This window comes from Venturia canescens, chromosome 10 (genome assembly GCF_019457755.1).
Source record: "Venturia canescens isolate UGA chromosome 10, ASM1945775v1, whole genome shotgun sequence".
NCBI lineage: Eukaryota > Metazoa > Arthropoda > Insecta > Hymenoptera > Ichneumonidae > Venturia > Venturia canescens.
The window spans coordinates 15,810,549-15,829,809 of record NC_057430.1 but is presented as its reverse complement, the minus strand read 5'-3'; the positions used below and the strand labels follow the sequence as shown (position 1 = coordinate 15,829,809).

Sequence of the window (19,261 nt, the reverse complement as noted above, 5' to 3'; positions counted from 1 at the left end):
AAGCTGCTTCGCGTATTTGTACACATATTCGAGCCTGGCCGGCAGAGTCTTTCGTAAAAAATGCCGATAACCTTGAGGGCCTGGGCCCCGATATTACTCGAGCCCGAGGCTCCGGGACTCATCTCGCTAGTATCGGCCACGTCGAGCAGCCAGCAAGATGCATTTCTCTCAGTGTCACGAACAGGTGCGCATCAACTTGTCCTTTTGCTCGTTCAACTCTTCACGATTTTTTCATTCTCATGTCATTTTTCAACGTTATTGTTCGTTCGGTGAGGAGGGCACGGGCTCGAATCAGGCCAATTTTCCTGCACTTTTGTGTTATACTCGTTATTTTGATTCAACACAAAATGGGCTTTCCTTGAGGCTAAAGATAAACTATCAAGAGCGAACGTTTGAGAATTTATGGAAGTGAGAAATGAGTTTGGGCCTCGAACCATTTGCGACCGTAGTGCTCGTGTCATTAATAAATAACGTCTCGTTATTTAGCACGGTTGGTCGACTCGTTTGATGAGTCAAGTGCACGCAACTCAGATATCCACAGTTTTCCTTAAAATCATAGTGCAGCGCAATATCCGTATTAAACACGAATGTATATATTACCAGTGGCTCTATTGACTCATACGTTTTATGTACGTTACACTTTCACTATTCGCGTTTTCAGATCTAATGGACTGCCGTTGCGTACGCGAGGCCCGGAAAAGGAACCGTTTACAGTGTTACACATCTCGTGAACCATTAAGTCAAATATCTTCAAAAAATCTGAGGTAAATCGCCGCATTTTCGATATTTTTATTTGAATACCCATGCAAGTTTGTTGCACAGTGATTTATTCACTTTGACTCGGCACATTTGACGAGAATAGAAGGCAAAAGTAGGCAACCCGGACGAAATTTAGTTTGTTATTTTTCAGTGTGTCTTTGACGGTTCCAATGCTAGAAAATTTGACGCAGTCGCGAAGGCTCCCCATTTTCTCGATTTCGTAATCACGAAAATCAGTATTTTTGACGTTTACAAACATCTTTCGATGCCATTGAATAATGTGTTTGATGGAACGAGTGGTGTGCTGTGATATTTCGAAAAAAAATCATAAAGCGGGCGGTGAAAAACTCTGGTAAATAAGAAATTTGAAAATTTCGCATAACTCGTGGCATGCTGGGCGCTTACGCGTGAGCCGGAGTCGAGGCATAAACACACGATGATTTCGTAAGAGGCTGTACGAGAAAACGATGATGTCAATTACATAATGTGGCCTGACTGACCGACGACGGTTCATGGAACTCGGGAAGGACCCCGCGAGCGAATATTCTGAGGTTTTTTTCATTCTCGCAAATTACGTTGTTTTTATGACTTGATCGAATGATGAATAATAAGCACGAGTATTTGGTAACCGAGAAACGGAGCAACGGGGATTTGCATACGCGGTGCAAGTTTGAGGGTCGCTGGTGGCCAACGGCGCGTTAAATTCTCATCGTCTCGTGTACTTCGAAGCGATTCATCGTGAATTAGTCTCAACGTTTTTGCAATTCGAAGGAATTTTTGGTTCGAAGAGTTTCTCAACTCGCGTTATCGCCCATAAATTTCAAACTTTCTTCTCCTCGAAAAATTTCGTAAATTCTCGAAATCTGTATCGCAGCTTCGATCTTCGTTGCAAAATCCCTGGAAAATATTTTCTAGGAGCATTTTTTTTCATCATTTTGAAAAAATAACTCTCTGCAACGATTCGTTTTTTTCCGATCGTTTTCTCTGCTCTCCGCATTATTTTTTCGACACAAATCTCCAGTTATCGTCGTCAAACTAAAAAGTGTAAATTTTAATTGTGCGTAACATCCGGCTCCGAATACTTTGAGCTCGAATCACACGTCACCAGCAAAAGGCACGGATTTTAAAGAAAATATGAAAAACAACGTTCGAGATAACGAAACGCTCGCGTGTGGAGAACGAAATTGCGCAACTCGAGGACCAAAGATCAGAGTGGAAGGTATTGATGATTCTAGAAGAAAAAAAAAGCAAAACGAGTACAAATTGCTCGCCTCTGGTCTTTGAAGATCTGTGAGATGTGCAACTGTTACAAGGATACCATCACTATGAATTTTTATATCTCCTGACGAGAGTAATATCCTAACAAGAGCAAGATCGAACGCCTCGACGACAAAAAATTCGAGAATCTCCACACCGCGATGGCACGAAGCTTTATCCACGGGAAAATCGAATCCGCTGCTCATTCGATGTGTGATAAACTAACCGTGACATCGTGCACTCTCGATCTTACTATCCAGCTCAAGGTGATCGCAATGCAAATTTCAATCCTGATAAACGTTTTTTACTGCGTTTTCCTGAACGCGATTTTATCGATGTTTCATTCAGTTTTCTTTCGCTGTATCTGTAATCAGTTTTTTTTCGCGGGGCATGAAACTTTGTGTATCTTTTTGGTGAAAAAGCCTCCAATTTTGTAAGGAACCTGAGAAAAGGCACTTTTCGTATCTCTTTAATGCTCGAAAATGTAAAAATTTGAAACGATCTTACGAAGGACATTGACCAATCTCTGGATTTTGCGGTCGTTACACTTCTCATTGGATGCAAAAGTTTAAAGAGTTTAGCTACGACAGATTCCTGAACCGAAATCGTGACGGGCTCACGGGGATTCGTATTTTCTGTCTCGAGAAGGGGCGAGGGACATTCTGAAAAGCAATTTGTGGTTATTAATTCGAAAGACAATAATTTTCTGGTTGTTAGAATTTGAGTTGAGGCTGAAGATCATAATTAATCAAAGTTTGAATAATGTTTCTGGGAGAATAGTTGTACGACGTGTAATTTTATTCGTCGCTGAAGCGTTGAAGGACTCGACGCGTAATAATTCTCGTTACCGATGGAAATCTCGGCGGCGGAAGCGTCGCGGAAGTTGCATAGAAAGTGGTAAATCGCTCGGTTGTCTCTCGCGGTTACAGCACCGAGACTTTTATGCGAATGGAGTTGTGCGTCGTTTGAGCAATCGTCGTGCAACTTTTGCACCGTCGAGAAGAATCGATGAGAAGGCCGAGAGTAAGTTTTTGGGATGGAAAATGTGCTGAAGGGAAATGGGGTGCGTGATGCGAGTGGAAAGTCGACAGAGAATTTTCGAGGGATGTGAAAAAGTTCGAATTGCATTAGAACCACGTTCGCGGATAAAAAACGAAAAATATTTCGGCGCGCACGACATCGGTGAATCGTTTTTCGTCGGTGCTCCTTCGATTCGCGTCAATCGATGCACGAAATTGAATTCGGAACACGCGCTCGAGCCTTCGAACGACGGTGACTCGCAGGCCAATTGCGCGTTTCGTGAATGGATCGCCGAAACTTCTTTGCTTTGAGCCAATTCTAGGGCGAGGCATTATGGGGCACTGACCAACTTTAAACACGAACGTTTTTACTCGCGAGAAAATTTATCGGGTGCAGCAGTTGCGAGCGAGAAACCGACCTAGTCGGACCGACTATTTTCGAGAATCGTCTCCAGGGAAAACGATATCGAGGTGCGATACGAATTCTCAAGATTTTCGCGTTCCGATAAACCAAGAAAATATTTTGTTTTACGAAATAAACTCAAGCCTGAAAAAAATATTGTTAAAATAAATCGATCGAAATTTTTCGTCGTCCGAAATAAATTCGCACGAAACTTTTTTTCCAGATGAGTTCCGATCGTAAAAAGTTTCTGACAGCGATGTGTTTGCTCGCGGCGACTCTGGCCGGAGTCAATGGAGAAGAGCCGCGAATATCTCGGTCCATTAACCCGCCGACTGTTCGGAGCTCCCGCTTAAATACTCTCCACTTCGAAGATCGAGATCGCTATCAATACTCAAGACCGAATTATTTGACTCAACGAGCCAGCCGCGAAAGCTCGGTCGACGATGAAAGCCTCCGAAAAATCCACGACGACGAAGAACAACTGTTCAATGTTATAACTTCGAAAGACTACAGAGTTTCGACTCCATCAGAAATTGCAAACTTCGATCGTATCGGTGACCAAATGATCACCAGAGCCAATTTAACCGAAGACGCCAAGAGAGTCGTGAGACAGGTCAAAAGACAGAGGCCAGGATTGTTTTGGACACTTGCCCGAGTCGCTTTCGAAGTGAGTTTGTACTTTCACGCGCGTTTAAGCTAAAACGATTATTCAAGTAGGAACAATCTCTCTTCTCTCTCGGTTCATCCAAAATTATTCAAAAAGACGATTTTTCTTGAATTTTCCATTTTTAAGGAGCAAATCTCAGTAGACCATTCCTAAGTCGCGTTCTCAACACGAAAATAATAACAATATTTAGAGTTGACCGAAAATCTCGTGAAAAAAATTGCTCAAGATTCATTCGAATGTTTGAATTTATTGGAAACTTTCCAGCATCGTTTTCCACGTCAGAGAAATGTTGAAGTTTTGAACGAAATTCCAATTGTGCGGTGAATTCATCAACTGTAATGTTCTTAAGGAAGAGAAAAGTTGCCCAGCCCATCAAACTCTTTCCTAAAGTTGACCTACTTTATTGCTAATTTCGATTTCTAAATATCTCTCGTGCAATTAAACAATCCTTGATAAAATCGTAGACGGTGAATGAGACGAGATCAGCGATCGAGCAGATAAGCGCCCTCGTCTTGGAGAACATCGTGCCGGAAACGACGACTGTGCGAGGGGGCACAGGTCGTGGCCTCGGCGCCGAAGGAGCAGCTACCCAGCCGACGACGACGACGACGACAACGACGACGACGAGCGAGGGACCTTCGTCGGAGGAAGCTGAGGAAGAGCCTTTCAAGTTGTCCCCGAGCGAGCTTCAAACCCTCATACGAAGGAACGTCCGAGGACTCGTCCGTTTGTTCAACATCGAATGGCGCGATGCCTTGAACGTAAGAGATTAGGATCGACGAAAGCGAACACTCGATTCCACTGATTTCCTCATTGCCAACTCTCATTTCGATCAATTTGTTTCCAGCAATCCCAGACGACTGTCCAAGAGTTCCGGAAAGAACTGAGCAACCGGATAAGTCCATTCCTTCGAGACAATCCAGACGTTGTCTGACCCAAGAAGCACCGAAAAATACGATATCACATTTGTATATAAAATCAAACGAAACGTTGTACATAAAAATATTTCCATATGCACAGAGAAAAAGAATTGAGATCATTTTTAGGTAGCACGTCTAAATATCACAGTCAAAATATCACACGAAAAAATATCACGGACAATATATCACCACGACAAAATATCACACGTCAAAAGATCACGCACACAAAATATCACACGTCAAAAGATCACGCACACAAAATGTCACAAGACCACAAATAATTGTGACAAAATATATCGCATCGATATAGTATATAGAGGCAAATCTCGAATATATCACGGATTAGTCGAAGCTCAATGTTTGTTTGTGTGGTGATGTATGTGATTGTCTGTTTAGGTTTGTTTGTGTATAAGTATTGTTTGGGTTTGTTTGGGTAGGGATGCATGTGTTTGTCTGCTTTGGTTTGTTTGTGTAAGGATGTATGTGTTTGTCTGTTCGGGTTTGTTTTTGTAAGGATGTATGTATTTGTTTGTTTGGGTTTGTTTGTGTAGAGATGTATATGTTTATCTGTTTCAGTTAGTTTATGTGGGGATATACTGTGGGTTTGTTTGAAACCCAAAACAATTTAATTGAAACCTTTAATAATTTAATGGTGATAAACTGTCCGTGTGATATTTTGTCGATGTGATATTTTGTAGTGTGATTTCTTGTCGGTGTGATATTTTGACCGCGTGATATATTTTGTCGTGTGATTTTTTGTCGGTGATATTTTGTCAGTGTTTTTTTGTCGTGTGATTTACAGTCATGGAACCCATTTTTATTATTCATAATAAAAGTGACAGAAGCGCGAATATGATTTTGTCTGTGCATCTACCGATATTTTGATACCGATTTTGCCAATGAATTGATTCAGACTTTGTCGTGGAACAACCGGATTCGTTGAGCTCTCTATTAAGCTTTAAAGCGGATCGAAAAAGTCGCGTTGATTTATCTATTTGCGAAATGTGTACGCACAGTGACCTTTTGAATTTGTTTACACGACACGAGTGATCCAAGCTCTTGCGCAATGTCTCTAGTGCGAGTCTCGAGACTCGCAAAATATATAATACAAACGTATGCGTCACCACGCCTACTCATTAGTGTTTTCATTCTTCACCGCGAAATATATATAAATGCTTAAATCTCGAACGGAGAAAGTCGAGTTTACGTTTTTTGCGACGAGACGATTGGTTCATCACGATTTTTCGGCGTGGGTTAAAAATCTCACATAACCTACCCCCATGATGGTCTCATATAAGCACCTCGTTCTCAGCTGTACCCGAGGATTTGACGTTTGGCTTTCGCAGTGTCGCAAACTTATTCGTGCTGATATTCTTTTGATATTTTTACTGGTGAGCACACTCAAGAGTTATTATTCTGAGAGGAAAAATGTACGTCGTCGCGACTTTCGCGATTTTCACCACTTTTCAAGCTGCTTTTGGAGCTCCCGTAGGGGTGAGTTTCTTCGTCGATCCAACCGCCGAGATTGTCTCACGAAACTCTTATTTTATTCCCAATTCCTTCGCAGGATCGCTTACGATTCAGTGGACGTAGGGAACCGGAAAATCCCGAGCACAGAACATTCAACAGACGAGGCTCCTCCAGCGAAAGTGGATCCAACATTGCAGATGTGTTCCAAGTGAGATCGGCTAGGCTACTGTGACATTTTATTCTGCGGGATAAACTCTATGCAGTTATTCAATCGATGCGATAGAAATAACAAACTTTCCGCTTTTATGAATTGCCACTTTTAATGAATTTTTTCGAATATTTCTGATGAAAACAACGCTTGAATTGAAAAAAAAAAAATGATAAATGAAATCGAAGAATATTTTAGTTGAGATTTTGAGAAAAAATCTATTTCGTTTTGTACCCCTTTGGCACCATCGTAGAAGTAATTTTTTCGATTCTAAGATTAATTCTCCATTATTTGAAAGTAAGAAGGAAAACAATCGATATTTTAATGATCGATGCTGGTGATTACTCATTGAACAGATACCGATTGCAGTGATAAAAGGAACTTCAGCTGCAGCCCAAGCTCTGTCACCTCAGAATACTCAGGTCATTCAGTCGATATTTGACGTGAGTCTGAAAAGCCTTGGATAATTTATAAATCGAGGAACGATTTTCGATCCAATACGATTTAATGTTGACCGCAGATTCCTGTGACGACGTTGGACGCCGTGGGAAACTACATCAAAGAATCTCGACCGCAGAGAATCGGCAACAATAATTTCGACAACGGCAACAACTTCGATGCCAGCAACAGCGACGCTCAAAATTTTGGAACACGGAGACCTTTGAGCTTGAGTGATCAAAGACGGCAGGAGCACAGAGATAGAATACTGAAGCTGAGAGAGCAGGAACGCGATCGTCGCAAAGCGATGGACGAGGAAAGATTTTTCCACTCCGGTCCTTGCTCGGGCCTTAATATCTTGTCCAGTTTCGCAGACTTGTTGGTCGGCGGTGGGGGGCATCATACTGGCAATTTGTTTGGGGGTCATGGTCATGGACATGGACATGGTCACGGTCATGGTCATGGGCATCAGTCGAGGCCTCCGAAACGCCCGTTGAGACCATCGAGACCCGGACATCACGGAGGTCATGGTGACAAAACTTGAATCACGCGCTATAAATTTGGAATGAAGTTCAAAAGAGTCGAAAGTTATTTACTTTTGGAGCAAAGTGCACGGACTCGCTAGTTTTTAAAACGAACTTTCAAAAAGTGACGTTTTTATAGCGCTTTTAATTTCACAGAATTCCGTTACATAAGCACCCGTTAAATGGTGAACTAAATGTCTGGATTTTTCATAGGCTCAGCCGGAAATTTAGGCGGTGGAAATAATCAGTATGCAGTTCACGAAGAAGTGAACGAACGGCCGATGTATTCGGGAATATTTTCATGGCTGCAAACCGGAACTAGTGCTCAGTTGAACGACAACGAAATTCAGAACAAAATAGCCCCAGGCTCCGAGCTCCGCATCAACCGAGGAAGCGCGGAGTCTCGGAATTCATGAAGGAACAAACGAAGAGAAACATTTTATTGCCATGTGAATGGAAATAATCAGGGAGTACGAATGACTTTTGTATAACTCGCGTGTATCTGAAATATATTATAGAAACTGAATGTAAAAATAAAAGTGATCACGACGATTGGCCTTTGTTCTGCTTGATCAAAAGCGATCTTTGGTTTTATAACGTACCCACTGTGACGGGTTGGTCGACTCCACGCAGCGAACGAAATTTCAATTGCTAATAAAAAAATCGTGCATGTCAACGAAATACGAGACACGCATCAGCAACGAAGTGCAGACTGCAAGTGGCCGTTCTTTTGTTTTATCGCGCTTAAAATATTAATTAAAATCGACAAACTCTTATCCGCAAATAAGCATGAGCGCGACCATAAAACGAGTTATTCACATTTTCTTAGGACTCATGAAAATAATAAAAGTTTGCGAAAAACAAAGGAAGTTTCCATCGAACTTGTCGTTCGTCAATTTATTCATAAGATTTTTCAATTTTATTTGTTTTCATTCTGTCTTGCTGTTTGCCACGCTGTCCGAAAAAATTAACGCCTCGATGCCAGATCGACACAGGCAAAAAGTTGGATCTCTTAGTTCACGATGGTCAGGCATCGCGAGATTCAGAAGTGGTTCGAAGATCGGTCGAATGTAGAGAGACAAATAGCTACAAAATCCAGGAATCGTGTTTCTTCATGAAATGAAATAATTTCTTTGAACGCATGCGAGTTGATGGTAGATGCTTTTTTGCAGTGTGCGTCGGGTTTTTCCTGGACCACCCCGAGGCGAATGGATAACTCGTTCTTTTTTGCCGGCTGCTCACCTCCATCCGTAATTACAAGAATGTGAAGATGTTGGTGAGCGTCTGTGCGTGTTTCATCGGAGTGGAGAGTTTTGATCGTGACTGGCGAGTCGTGGATTGGTCTGATCGCATTTTATCCCCACCGAAGTTGCCAATTCCCTTCTCCGGACGAAGAGGGAGTGCGAGCACGAACGTACGATGGGTAGCGGAGCTGCGATGTTTTCGAGCTGTCTGTACATGTACGCAGATTCATACATATAAACGCGAGTAAAATGCTCTCGCTCACCTCAGCGCGAAGAACACGATTCAACGTCGTCTTTTCCAGCGAACGTTCTCTCCGAGATTTCCGCTCCTTCGAGACAGACGAGCTCGTGGTTTCAGACCAAGGAGTCACTCGATGTTCAGTTTCCTTGCGAAGATGGTGAACAATAATAAAGCTAAGATCGTTCTTTTGCTCGTGGCGATTGCATCGAGTCAGACAAGCGCTTTTCCACAACCTGACAATGTCGACGAGGTCCCGACCTCTGGACATCCCGATAAATCGCCTTCGATTGACGTAAGTGATCGCATAATTTGTTCTCCCACTCTAATCAATCGCATAACAGTCACGAATGTACTGCACGAGAGTAAAATAAGAGCGAGGAATAGTTGAGAAGCAGGAAAATTAAATTCATCGGAGAAAAATGAAGTTGGTCTTAACTGTCTTGGCAGAGGCCGCACAGCAGTGCCGTTTCATTCGCCGTCGCGGTCGTAACGTCGATTAAGTGGTCACCAGTCATTGTTCTGTGTTCCTAATCTTTCGTCGTTCATGCTTAATTATAGTTCCACTTTTAAAAGTAACGAATGTGTCTATATATAAATGTCAACACCCGAGTTATCGTGGTTGCCAATTAGGGATATTTCCATACACGTGTCTACAACTTCGAAATAAGAAACACCAAGTGAAAGAGAGGAAAAGAGGGCGTCGCAACTTCCTGAACGTTTGATAGAATAAAAAGGAAACGAAATTCAACGCTCTTTACAATTATGTCGCAATCAGGCAGAGCCGTTGAGGAAGCAGGCGATGATGCTAACAGGGTAATAATAATTGCAACACCGAAGGGACCTTGCACATTCGATTTTCACATTCGATTAAGAAACTTCCAAGTCAGTCGTTAATGACTGGTTCGAATCATTGTCTCTCTGACCACTTCGAAGAAGCTTCGATGCTCGAGGATTGGACTAGGCAGAGAAGTTTGCGCGGACTGATTTGTCATCGAACTCGATACAACTGCAAATTATTTTTTCAGCTGCCGTTTCTTCAGTTCAAAAACGGTGGGATCAGGGTGAACTTCGCCGGCTACCACGCCGAAGCTGGCCTCGGCGGGCTCCTCGGCGGACCCGACGCTAAGGGAGGGTTGTTCGCGAGCGCCGGAACTCCGTGGGGCCCTTCAGCCTCCGCTGGACTCGGAGGTGGTTTGGGAGGAGCCGATGGTACCGCGACCGGTGGGCTACATGCGAGAGCAGGCCTTGGCAACGGCGGACCAGAAGCAGCGGCTGGACTCGGCGGAAGCCTCGATGGATCGGGGCGGTCTGGCAGCCGGGCACGAGGAGGACTCTACGCCGGTGCGAGCCCCGGAGGGCCACCGGTACTCGCTGGTCTCGATGGTAACATTGACCAAAACGGAAGATCAACCGGAAGTTCGTACGCGTCCAATGGTTACAAAGCAAAGGTCGCTGTCAAAGGGAGCAACATTCAATCCATTGCACCACCTAAAGAAAAAAATTACCTGGCCAAATCCGAGACAAGCGGACCCTCCACGAGTCTTGAATTTGGACTCCCGGCAAACAACAGAGCTGGACCATCGAGCCTTGCCGGAGAAGATGTTGGACATTCGGGCTTGAAGGATGCGAAGCCTGCGTCAAATGACGCCGTAACCGGTAAACGCTCTTCATCATAACTAACTTTCTTACTAGCAAATAACTTTAGCTTACGAGTAACAAGCTTTCTGTCTTTTGGGAGCAGCCTTCGGGGGTCCGAAAAAAAAATGATTCTTCATAAAAGATACTTATTTGTACATTCAACAACATACTAGAGGATAAAAGAGGCGCCGATGATGAGGGTCCTACGTCGATTGGACTGACGCATCGACTGTTCTGCTGATTTAAATAGTCGGTGTAAAAAGTTTGCGATGTTTCTTCTCTTGTGGGGCCCGCGGACTCAAAATTACTCAATGTATGGCTGTAGCTTATTTTTCCTGGTAGTTACTCGATGTAAATAGTTCTCACCGTGATTTTTATTTTTGTATTTATTTTGAGGGAATAAAGGTTTGTTAGCACTTATTCAATTGTATTTTTTACAAAAAGAAATACGTCTTGAAAATAATGATTCTGAGAAACTTTGATTTCAACGTTTCCGACGATGCTCCTAAACTGCTGTAATTTTGCTTCCACGGAGTTGGGATCTTTGTGGCTCAAATCACTACAAAATATTGCTTTTTACCAAAACTTTGCTGCTTACTCCCCTCTTCCTATGATGTTTCCACTGATCACCAACGGGTTCGAAAAAACTCAAGATCTAATGTAAAAAAGAATCGGTTGAGGGATTTGAAATTGTTTCATCGAGATCAGCACCGAACACAAAAGGTTACAGTTAATTGATTTCTATAAATTTAATTCCTGAAAGCGTGAATAATACCAACGCGATTTAAAGGCACAGAGAGTATAATAATAAACAATTATTCTAGCCGCGGAGGTTCAGGATGTTGTTGGCATTCCATTTCCGGCACGTCGTTACTATCGCAAACTACTTCGCGGCAATCCGGCGCGCAAGAATGTTTTTTACAAGTATTTTACAACAAACGATGTACCAACTGAAGTAGCGAGCTCGTATCAACCTGTTGGCATCGTCGAACGTCAAAGTGTTGACAATCAGACGCATACTTCCGTCGAGCCCGAGCATAGCCACGTGCCGTATGCTCCCGCACCGTATGGCCCCGCACCACATGCTCCCGCACCGTACCTACCTTACGGCGGCCCTGTGAGGCTAAGGGGCCCAACTATTTTTGATGACATATTCAACGTGAGTGAATACAAGTCGTATTTATGAGAAACTATTGAGAAAGAACAGACTGCTGACGCTCGTAATTCGTAATACGAGGACGCGCGTCAACTTGTTTTCAGAAAATTGTACTCGTTCATAATCCTACCGTTTTTTGTGCTAATTTATTTTTTGCTCTGAAAACTTGATTGTTTCCAGATACCGATTTCTACTCTCGCAGCAGTCAATCAGTTGCTGAATAACAAGGCTGGATGAATCATACCCCTTGCATGCATATCCTACGTGATCTCACGTGCGTGACAGACGATTGGACCAGGCAAAAGTCCATGAAGACGGGGATCATCTTAAATGGTCGTCTTTTGCTCGGAGCGGCGTTATATAATCATAAGAATTGTGGTTTTTTACTCCTGTATTACTATTTCACGATTGTGTATTATTTTCATATAATTATTGTAGTACGTGTGTAGTTTTTCCCAGACTCGATATTCGGCGTGCTTTGTTTAGAATTGATCGCATGTTATAAACACTGTGAATTGTAAATGTTGATGATAATTATTTTGACTCCGAATCGAACCGGAAATACTCGGTGGGCTTTTATCCACGCCTAAAAATGTGTAGAAGAAATTAATTAAATGCGGGTGAAAATAATGAACTCAATGAAAATGGAGAATAGTCGGCGCGAAAAAGAACGTCATTGCTGATGAAATTCGGCGTAACGAAGAGACTTATAATCCAACGACGACCATCGAGGTATAGACAAAAAAATTTACCGGTATCTCTCTTTAAAGAAACAACGTCGATTAGACATGTCCTTGAATTTCCACTTAACCGCTTTATCGATAGACGGTCGTACTATTATGCTGAACCGATTACATGAGGGTCGGAAGTATCGGGTTAATTGCTTTTCATGTCAATTTCACACACTTAAATTACGAGAAAATGAAGAAAATTGAATTGATGTCTGCAAATTCAAGTAAGAACAAATGCATTCTAGTGAGCGATAATGAAACAAGCTTTCACCTTATCTACCAAACAACGAGGGTTCTTAAGACAATATTTTTCACGATACCAAGTTCATTTTAGAAAGAGTACTATGGTGGGACCAGTTTTCACGAGAGTCTAAATTCACGCGCGCGAGCGCTCGGGCTTTTTGTTCTCTGAAGCAGTATATAAAATAAAGATATCAGTATGAAATTAGGATTTTGTTTAGTGTTTTTTTTATTAAGTGTGAGCTGCTACGCCAGACCAAGGAATAAAAGACAGGTGTGTTTTGAACGATCCCGCAACATTAAGCTATAACCACTGTGAGATAACGCGGTTTTTTTCAGGTTGAGCATTATAATGCTTCTAACGGAAATCAAACTGTAAGTCAAATTCTACAAAATATCTTCGGATCATCAGATCCCGAAAATGCAGGAATATTCATAATACCTTACAACAAAACCGCTGGAGATGAAGCGAACGGGGGATTATCAGGGGGTATTTCGGTCGGTGCAGATGGTTCGGTCTCATCAGGTAAGGAGACGGAGTGAGAATCTTTGATATATAATGTTGCATAATGGCAATGGTTAGTCAAGAGAAATAAATGACCGATTCTCAGGGGCATCGGGTAGTGGCGATGAAGCTACAGAAATGAACGGTGGATCTTCAGACTCTTCTGCATCCGATGGAGGTTCTACGGTTATCGGTGGAGGGGAATCAGAGTCCTCCGGAGGATCGTCAGGTTCGTCAGAAAATAGTGGTGGCTCTTCGATACCAATTACAGTACTTCCGCAACCATCAGGATCCGGAGAAGGTTCGGAAGGAGCGGGAGGTGAATCGTCTGGATCCTCCAAGTCTTCATCTGAATCCTCTGAATCGTCAGGGAATGGCGGTGGCTCTTCGATACCAATTACAGTACTTCCGCAGCCATCAGGATCCGGAGAAGGTTCGGAAGGATCGGGAGGTGAATTATCTGGATCCTCCGGGTCGTCGTCTGAATCTTCAGAATCATCAGGAAATGGCGATGGCTCTTCAATACCAATTACAGTACTTCCGCAGCCATCAGGATCCGGAGAAGGTTCGGAAGGATCGGGAGGTGAATTATCTGGATCCTCTGGATCGTCGTCTGAATCTTCAGAATCATCAGGAAATGGCGGTGGCTCTTCAATACCAATTACAGTACTTCCGCAACCATCAGGATCTGGAGAAGGTTCGGAAGGATCGGGAGGTGAATTATCTGGATCCTCCGGGTCATCGTCTGAATCCTCTGAATCGTCAGGGAATGGCGGTGGCTCTTCGATACCAATTACAGTACTTCCGCAGCCATCAGGATCCGGAGAAGGTTCGGAAGGATCGGGAGGTGAATTATCTGGATCCTCCGGGTCGTCGTCTGAATCTTCAGAATCATCAGGAAATGGCGGTGGCTCTTCAATACCAATTACAGTACTTCCGCAACCATCAGGATCCGGAGAAGGTTCGGAAGGAGCGGGAGGTGAATCGTCTGGATCCTCCGAGTCTTCGTCTGAATCCTCTGAATCGTCAGGGAATGGCGGTGGCTCTTCGATACCAATTACAGTACTTCCGCAGCCATCAGGATCCGGAGAAGGTTCGGAAGGATCGGGAGGTGAATTATCTGGATCCTCTGGATCGTCGTCTGAATCTTCAGAATCATCAGGAAATGGCGGTGGCTCTTCAATACCAATTACAGTACTTCCGCAACCATCAGGATCTGGAGAAGGTTCGGAAGGATCGGGAGGTGAATTATCTGGATCCTCCGGGTCGTCGTCTGAATCTTCAGAATCATCAGGAAATGGCGGTGGCTCTTCAATACCAATTACAGTACTTCCGCAACCATCAGGATCCGGAGAAGGTTCGGAAGGAGCGGGAGGTGAATCGTCTGGATCCTCCGAGTCTTCGTCTGAATCCTCTGAATCGTCAGGGAATGGCGGTGGCTCTTCGATACCAATTACAGTACTTCCGCAGCCATCAGGATCCGGAGAAGGTTCGGAAGGATCGGGAGGTGAATTATCTGGATCCTCTGGATCGTCGTTTGAATCTTCAGAATCATCAGGAAATGGCGGTGGCTCTTCAATACCAATTACAGTACTTCCGCAACCATCAGGATCTGGAGAAGGTTCGGAAGGATCGGGAGGTGAATCGTCTGGATCCTCCGGGTCTTCGTCTGAATCTTCTGGATCGTCAGGGAATGACAGTGGCTCTTCCATACCAATTACAGTACTTCCGCAACCATCAGGATCTGGAGAAGGATCAGAAGGATCGGGAGGTGAATCGTCTGGCTCTTCAGAAACGAGCGGAGGTTCCTCGGAATTGTCAGGAACAAGTAGTGGCTCAGGATCAAGTGCCAATTTAGAAAACAGAAATGGATCAGATGATGATTCAAGTTCAGAATCCAGCGGCGAAGGGGCTGGGTCCTCAGGAATGAGCGGAGGATCTTCTGAATCATCAGAAAATGGCGGTGGCTCTTCAATACCAATTACAGTACTTCCGCAACCATCAGGATCTGGAGAAGGTTCCGAAGGATCGGAAGGTGAATTATCTGGATCCGGAGAAGGTTCGGAAGGATCAGGAAGTGAGTTATCTGGATCCGGAGAAGGTTCTGAAGGATCGGCCGGTGAATCATCTGGATCCTCCGGGTCGTCATCTGAATCTTCCGAATCGTCAGGGAGTGGCGGTGGCTCTTCCATACCAATTACAGTACTTCCGCAACCATCAGGATCTGGAAAAGGTTCGGAAGGATCGGGAGGTGAATTATCTGGATCCGGAGAAAGTTCGGAAGCATCAGCAGGTGAATTATCTGGAGCCGGAGAAGGTTCAGAAGGATCGGGAGGTGAATTATCTGGATCCGGAGAAGGTTCGGAGGGATCAGGAGGTGAATTATCTGGATCCGGAGAACGTTCAAAAGGATCGGGAGGTGAATTATCTGGATCCGGAGAAGGTTCGGAAGCATCGGGAGGTGAATTATCTGGAGCTGGAGAAGGTTCAGAAGGATCGGGAGGTGAATTATCTGGATCCGGAGAAGGTTCGGAAGGATCAGGAGGTGAATTATCTGGATCCGGGGAAGGTTCTGAAGGATCGGGAGGTGAATTATCTGGATCCGGAGAAGGTTCGGAGGGATCAGGAGGTGAATTATCTGGATCCGGGGAAGGTTCTGAAGGATCGGCCGGTGAATCATCTGGATCCTCCGGGTCGTCATCTGAATCTTCCGAATCGTCAGGGAATGGTGGTGGCTCTTCCATACCAATTACAGTACTTCCGCAACCATCAGAATCTGGAGAAGGTTCGCAAGGAGCGGGAGGTGAATTGTCTGGATCCTCCGGGTCTTCGGCTGAATCTTCTGGATCGTCAGGGAATGACAGTGGCTCTTCCATACCAATTACAGTACTTCCGCAACCATCAGGATCTGGAGAAGGATCAGAAGGATCGGGAGGTGAATCGTCTGGCTCTTCAGAAACGAGCGGAGGTTCCTCGGAATTGTCAGGAACAAGTAGTGGCTCAGGATCAAGTGCCAATTTAGAAAACAGAAATGAATCAGATGATGATTCAAGTTCAGAATCCAGCGGCGAAGGGGCTGGGTCCTCAGGAATGAGCGGAGGACCTTCTGAATCATCAGAACATGGCGGTGGCTCTTCAATACCAATTACAGTACTTCCGCAACCATCAGGATCTGGAGAAGGTTCCGAAGGATCGGAAGGTGAATTATCTGGTTCCGGAGAAGGTTCGGAAGGATCAGGAAGTGAGTTATCTGGATCCGAAGAAGGTTCTGAAGGATCGGCCGGTGAATCATCTGGATCCTCCGGGTCGTCATCTGAATCTTCCGAATCGTCAGGGAGTGGCGGTAGCTCTTCCATACCAATTACAGTACTTCCGCAACCATCAGGATCTGGAGAAGGTTCGGAAGGATCGGGAGGTGAATTATCTGGATCCGGAGAAAGTTCGGAAGCATCAGGAGGTGAATTATCTGGAGCCGGAGAAGGTTCAGAAGGATCGGGAGGTGAATTATCTGGATCCGGAGAAGGTTCGGAGGGATCAGGAGGTGAATTATCTGGATCCGGAGAACGTTCAGAAGGATCGGGAGGTGAATTATCTGGATCCGGAGAAGGTTCGGAAGCATCGGGAGGTGAATTATCTGGAGCTGGAGAAGGTTCAGAAGGATCAAGAGGTGAATTATCTGGATCCGGAGAAGGTTCGGAAGGATCGGCCGGTGAATCATCTGGATCCTCCGGATCGTCATCTGAATCTTCCGAATCGTCAGGGAATGGTGGTGGCTCTTCCATACCAATTACAGTACTTCCGCAACCATCAGAATCTGGAGAAGGTTCGGAAGGAGCGGGAGGTGAATCGTCTGGATCCTCCGGGTCTTCGTCTGAATCTTCTGGATCGTCAGGGAATGACAGTGGCTCTTCCATACCAATTACAGTACTTCCGCAACCATCAGGATCTGGAGAAGGATCAGAAGGATCGGGAGGTGAATCGTCTGGCTCTTCAGAAACGAGCGGAGGTTCCTCGGAATGGTCAGGAACAAGTAGTGGCTCAGGATCAAGTGCCAATTTAGAAAACAGAAATGGATCAGATGATGATTCAAGTTCAGAATCCAGCGGCGAAGGGGCTGGGTCCTCAGGAATGAGCGGAGGATCTTCTGAATCATCAGAAAATGGCGGTGGCTCTTCAATACCAATTACAGTACTTCCGCAACCATCAGGATCTGGAGAAGTTTCGGAAGGATCGGGAGGTGAATTATCTGGATCCGGAGAAGGTTCGGAAGGATCAGGAGGTGAATTATCTGGAGCCGGAAAAGGTTCAGAAGGATCGGGAGGTGAATTATCTGGATCCGGAGAAGGTTCGGAAGGATCGGGAGGTGAATCGTCTGGATCCTCCGGGTCGTCGTCTGAATCTTCTGGATCGTCAGGGAATAACGGTGGCTCTTCCATACCAATTACAGTTCTTCCCCAACCATCAGGATCTGGAGAAGGATCGGAAGGATCGGGAGGTGAATCGTCTGGTTCTTCAGAAACGAGCGGAGATTCCTCGGAATGGTCAGGAACAAGTAGTGGCTCCGGATCAAGTGCCAATTTAGAGAACAGAAATGGATCAGATGATGATTCAAGTTCAGAATCCAGCGGCGAAGGGGCTGGGTCCTCAGGAATGAGTGGAGGATCTTCTGAATCATCAGACAATGGCGGTGGCTCTTCAATACCAATTACAGTACTTCCGCAACCATCAGGATCTGGAGAAGGTTCGGAAGGATCGGGAGGTGAATTATCTGGATCCGGAGAAGGTTCGGAAGGATCAGGAGGTGAATTATCTGGATCCGGAGAAGGTTCGGAAGGATCAGGAGGTGAATTATCTGGATCCGGAGAAGGTTCAGAAGGATCGGGAGGTGAATTATCTGGATCCGGAGAAGGTTCGGAAGCATCAGGAGGTGAATTATCTGGAGCCGGAGAAGGTTCGGAAGGAGCGGGAGGTGAATCGTCTGGATCCTCCGGGTCGTCGTCTGAATCTTCTGAATCGTCAGGGAATAACGGTGGCTCTTCCATACCAATTACAGTTCTTCCGCAACCATCAGGATCTGGAGAAGGATCGGAAGGATCGGCAGGTGAATCGTCTGGGTCCGCGGAATCTTCTGAATCGTCAGGGAATAGCGGTGGCTCCTCGATACCGGTCACAGTAGTATCAGAACCGTCGGGATCGGCAGGAGGTTCAGTTGAAAATGGTGGAGGTGTTTCTGGATCCTCCGTAGCAAGCGGAGGATCTTCTGAATCTTCAGAAACGATTAATAACTCGGGATCAAGTGGTAACTTGGAAAACATCAACGGAGCAGGAGATTGTGTGCCATATCCTCGATATTCCACAGAGACATTACCCGATGTAGATCCGGGACTCTACGTCGTTAACGGCTGCCCACCACCTTTCAATAATACCGAAAAGAATTACAATCTTTATGGAGATGTAATGTTGTCTCTTGACAACATATGGCTGGTATGACATTCATCCGATTCTCTTTATATTTATGAAAAACTTATATAACTCACAACAAACATAGATCTAATAAAATGTACTTTATTGTTTTGCTTTCAGTGGCCCTACCGAGTATTGATGGACGCAGTCGGCGGTTTGCAGCATATATTCAATATCAGAACATAGGCCGTTGAGTTCAAATTTTACAAGAATCATTGTACTGAAATACATAGTTCAAATTTGCATATTCAATCTTTTTACGCTTGTACCGATTTTGTCGGTGATGTTAATATGATTACAAAATTTTGCTACTCCTTAAATCAGCCTGTTCCAGTAGCCACGACTTTCCTCGATACACATTCACATTTACAATCCCGA

At 44.6% G+C, this 19,261-nt stretch overlaps 4 protein-coding genes across 21 annotated transcripts; all 4 read left to right on the top strand.

The window, feature by feature from the left end:
• The first annotated feature begins 69 nt into the window (after positions 1-69).
• LOC122417665 (uncharacterized) lies at positions 70-6,148 on the top strand. 5 transcript variants are annotated; one of them, XM_043431410.1, is made up of 5 exons: positions 70-184; positions 662-764; positions 3,662-4,105; positions 4,570-4,866; positions 4,953-6,148. In XM_043431410.1, exons 3-5 carry the CDS (start codon positions 3,662-3,664, stop codon positions 5,037-5,039), a joined length of 828 nt encoding a protein of 275 aa, XP_043287345.1. In that variant the 5' UTR covers positions 70-184; positions 662-764; the 3' UTR covers positions 5,040-6,148. The 5 variants fall into 5 exon arrangements, with proteins under 5 accessions (XP_043287345.1, XP_043287346.1, XP_043287343.1 ...); XM_043431411.1 differs by lacking the exon at positions 70-184 and adding an exon at positions 568-589; XM_043431408.1 differs by lacking the exons at positions 70-184; positions 662-764 and adding an exon at positions 2,165-2,282.
• A 188-nt stretch (positions 6,149-6,336) lies between these two features.
• LOC122417667 (uncharacterized) lies at positions 6,337-8,451 on the top strand. 2 transcript variants are annotated; one of them, XM_043431415.1, is made up of 5 exons: positions 6,337-6,519; positions 6,593-6,703; positions 7,060-7,146; positions 7,224-7,665; positions 7,879-8,451. In XM_043431415.1, the coding sequence occupies exons 1-5, from the start codon at positions 6,454-6,456 to the stop codon at positions 8,079-8,081; spliced, it is 909 nt and encodes a 302-aa protein (XP_043287350.1). In that variant the 5' UTR covers positions 6,337-6,453; the 3' UTR covers positions 8,082-8,451. The 2 variants fall into 2 exon arrangements, with proteins under 2 accessions (XP_043287350.1, XP_043287348.1); XM_043431413.1 differs by having other exon boundaries at positions 6,338-6,519; positions 7,224-7,671; positions 7,879-8,447.
• Positions 8,452-9,154: 703 nt separating this feature from the next.
• Positions 9,155-12,574, top strand: LOC122417664 (uncharacterized PE-PGRS family protein PE_PGRS46). Of its 2 annotated transcripts, none has more exons than XM_043431406.1 (4): positions 9,155-9,442; positions 10,176-10,806; positions 11,613-11,947; positions 12,125-12,574. In XM_043431406.1, the coding sequence occupies exons 1-4, from the start codon at positions 9,284-9,286 to the stop codon at positions 12,179-12,181; spliced, it is 1,182 nt and encodes a 393-aa protein (XP_043287341.1). In that variant the 5' UTR covers positions 9,155-9,283; the 3' UTR covers positions 12,182-12,574. The 2 variants fall into 2 exon arrangements, with proteins under 2 accessions (XP_043287341.1, XP_043287342.1); XM_043431407.1 differs by lacking the exon at positions 9,155-9,442 and adding an exon at positions 9,522-9,963.
• Positions 12,575-12,712: 138 nt separating this feature from the next.
• On the top strand, positions 12,713-19,135 carry LOC122417663 (hornerin-like). Of its 12 annotated transcripts, none has more exons than XM_043431396.1 (9): positions 12,713-13,189; positions 13,255-13,441; positions 13,527-13,646; positions 13,698-13,883; positions 13,974-14,147; positions 14,238-14,645; positions 15,438-15,603; positions 16,531-18,904; positions 19,004-19,135. In XM_043431396.1, the coding sequence occupies exons 1-9, from the start codon at positions 13,115-13,117 to the stop codon at positions 19,067-19,069; spliced, it is 3,756 nt and encodes a 1,251-aa protein (XP_043287331.1). In that variant the 5' UTR covers positions 12,713-13,114; the 3' UTR covers positions 19,070-19,135. The 12 variants fall into 12 exon arrangements, with proteins under 12 accessions (XP_043287331.1, XP_043287333.1, XP_043287338.1 ...); XM_043431398.1 differs by having other exon boundaries at positions 13,527-13,883; positions 14,238-14,279; positions 14,370-14,645; XM_043431403.1 differs by having other exon boundaries at positions 13,527-13,883; positions 16,531-16,589; positions 16,806-18,904.
• Positions 19,136-19,261: the final 126 nt, after the last annotated feature.

Bases quoted from the DNA above. Each gene is read 5' to 3' on its own strand.
- LOC122417665 (XM_043431408.1), top strand. From the start codon at position 2,178: ATGGCACGAAGCTTTATCCACGGGAAAATCGAATCCGCTGCTCATTCG. The intron at 4,106-4,569 runs GTGAGTTTGTAC...ATAAAATCGTAG, and splicing joins TTGCCCGAGTCGCTTTCGAA to ACGGTGAATGAGACGAGATC. The intron at 4,867-4,952 runs GTAAGAGATTAG...ATTTGTTTCCAG, and splicing joins AATGGCGCGATGCCTTGAAC to CAATCCCAGACGACTGTCCA.
- LOC122417667 (XM_043431413.1), top strand. From the start codon at position 6,454: ATGTACGTCGTCGCGACTTTCGCGATTTTCACCACTTTTCAAGCTGCT. The intron at 6,520-6,592 runs GTGAGTTTCTTC...ATTCCTTCGCAG, and splicing joins CTTTTGGAGCTCCCGTAGGG to GATCGCTTACGATTCAGTGG. The intron at 6,704-7,059 runs GTGAGATCGGCT...CTCATTGAACAG, and splicing joins ACATTGCAGATGTGTTCCAA to ATACCGATTGCAGTGATAAA.
- LOC122417664 (XM_043431406.1), top strand. From the start codon at position 9,284: ATGTTCAGTTTCCTTGCGAAGATGGTGAACAATAATAAAGCTAAGATC. The intron at 9,443-10,175 runs GTAAGTGATCGC...TTATTTTTTCAG, and splicing joins ATAAATCGCCTTCGATTGAC to CTGCCGTTTCTTCAGTTCAA. The intron at 11,948-12,124 runs GTGAGTGAATAC...GATTGTTTCCAG, and splicing joins TTTTTGATGACATATTCAAC to ATACCGATTTCTACTCTCGC.
- LOC122417663 (XM_043431394.1), top strand. From the start codon at position 13,115: ATGAAATTAGGATTTTGTTTAGTGTTTTTTTTATTAAGTGTGAGCTGC. The intron at 13,190-13,254 runs GTGTGTTTTGAA...GGTTTTTTTCAG, and splicing joins GACCAAGGAATAAAAGACAG to GTTGAGCATTATAATGCTTC. The intron at 13,884-13,973 runs GATCCTCCGGGT...CGCAGCCATCAG, and splicing joins ATCGGGAGGTGAATTATCTG to GATCCGGAGAAGGTTCGGAA.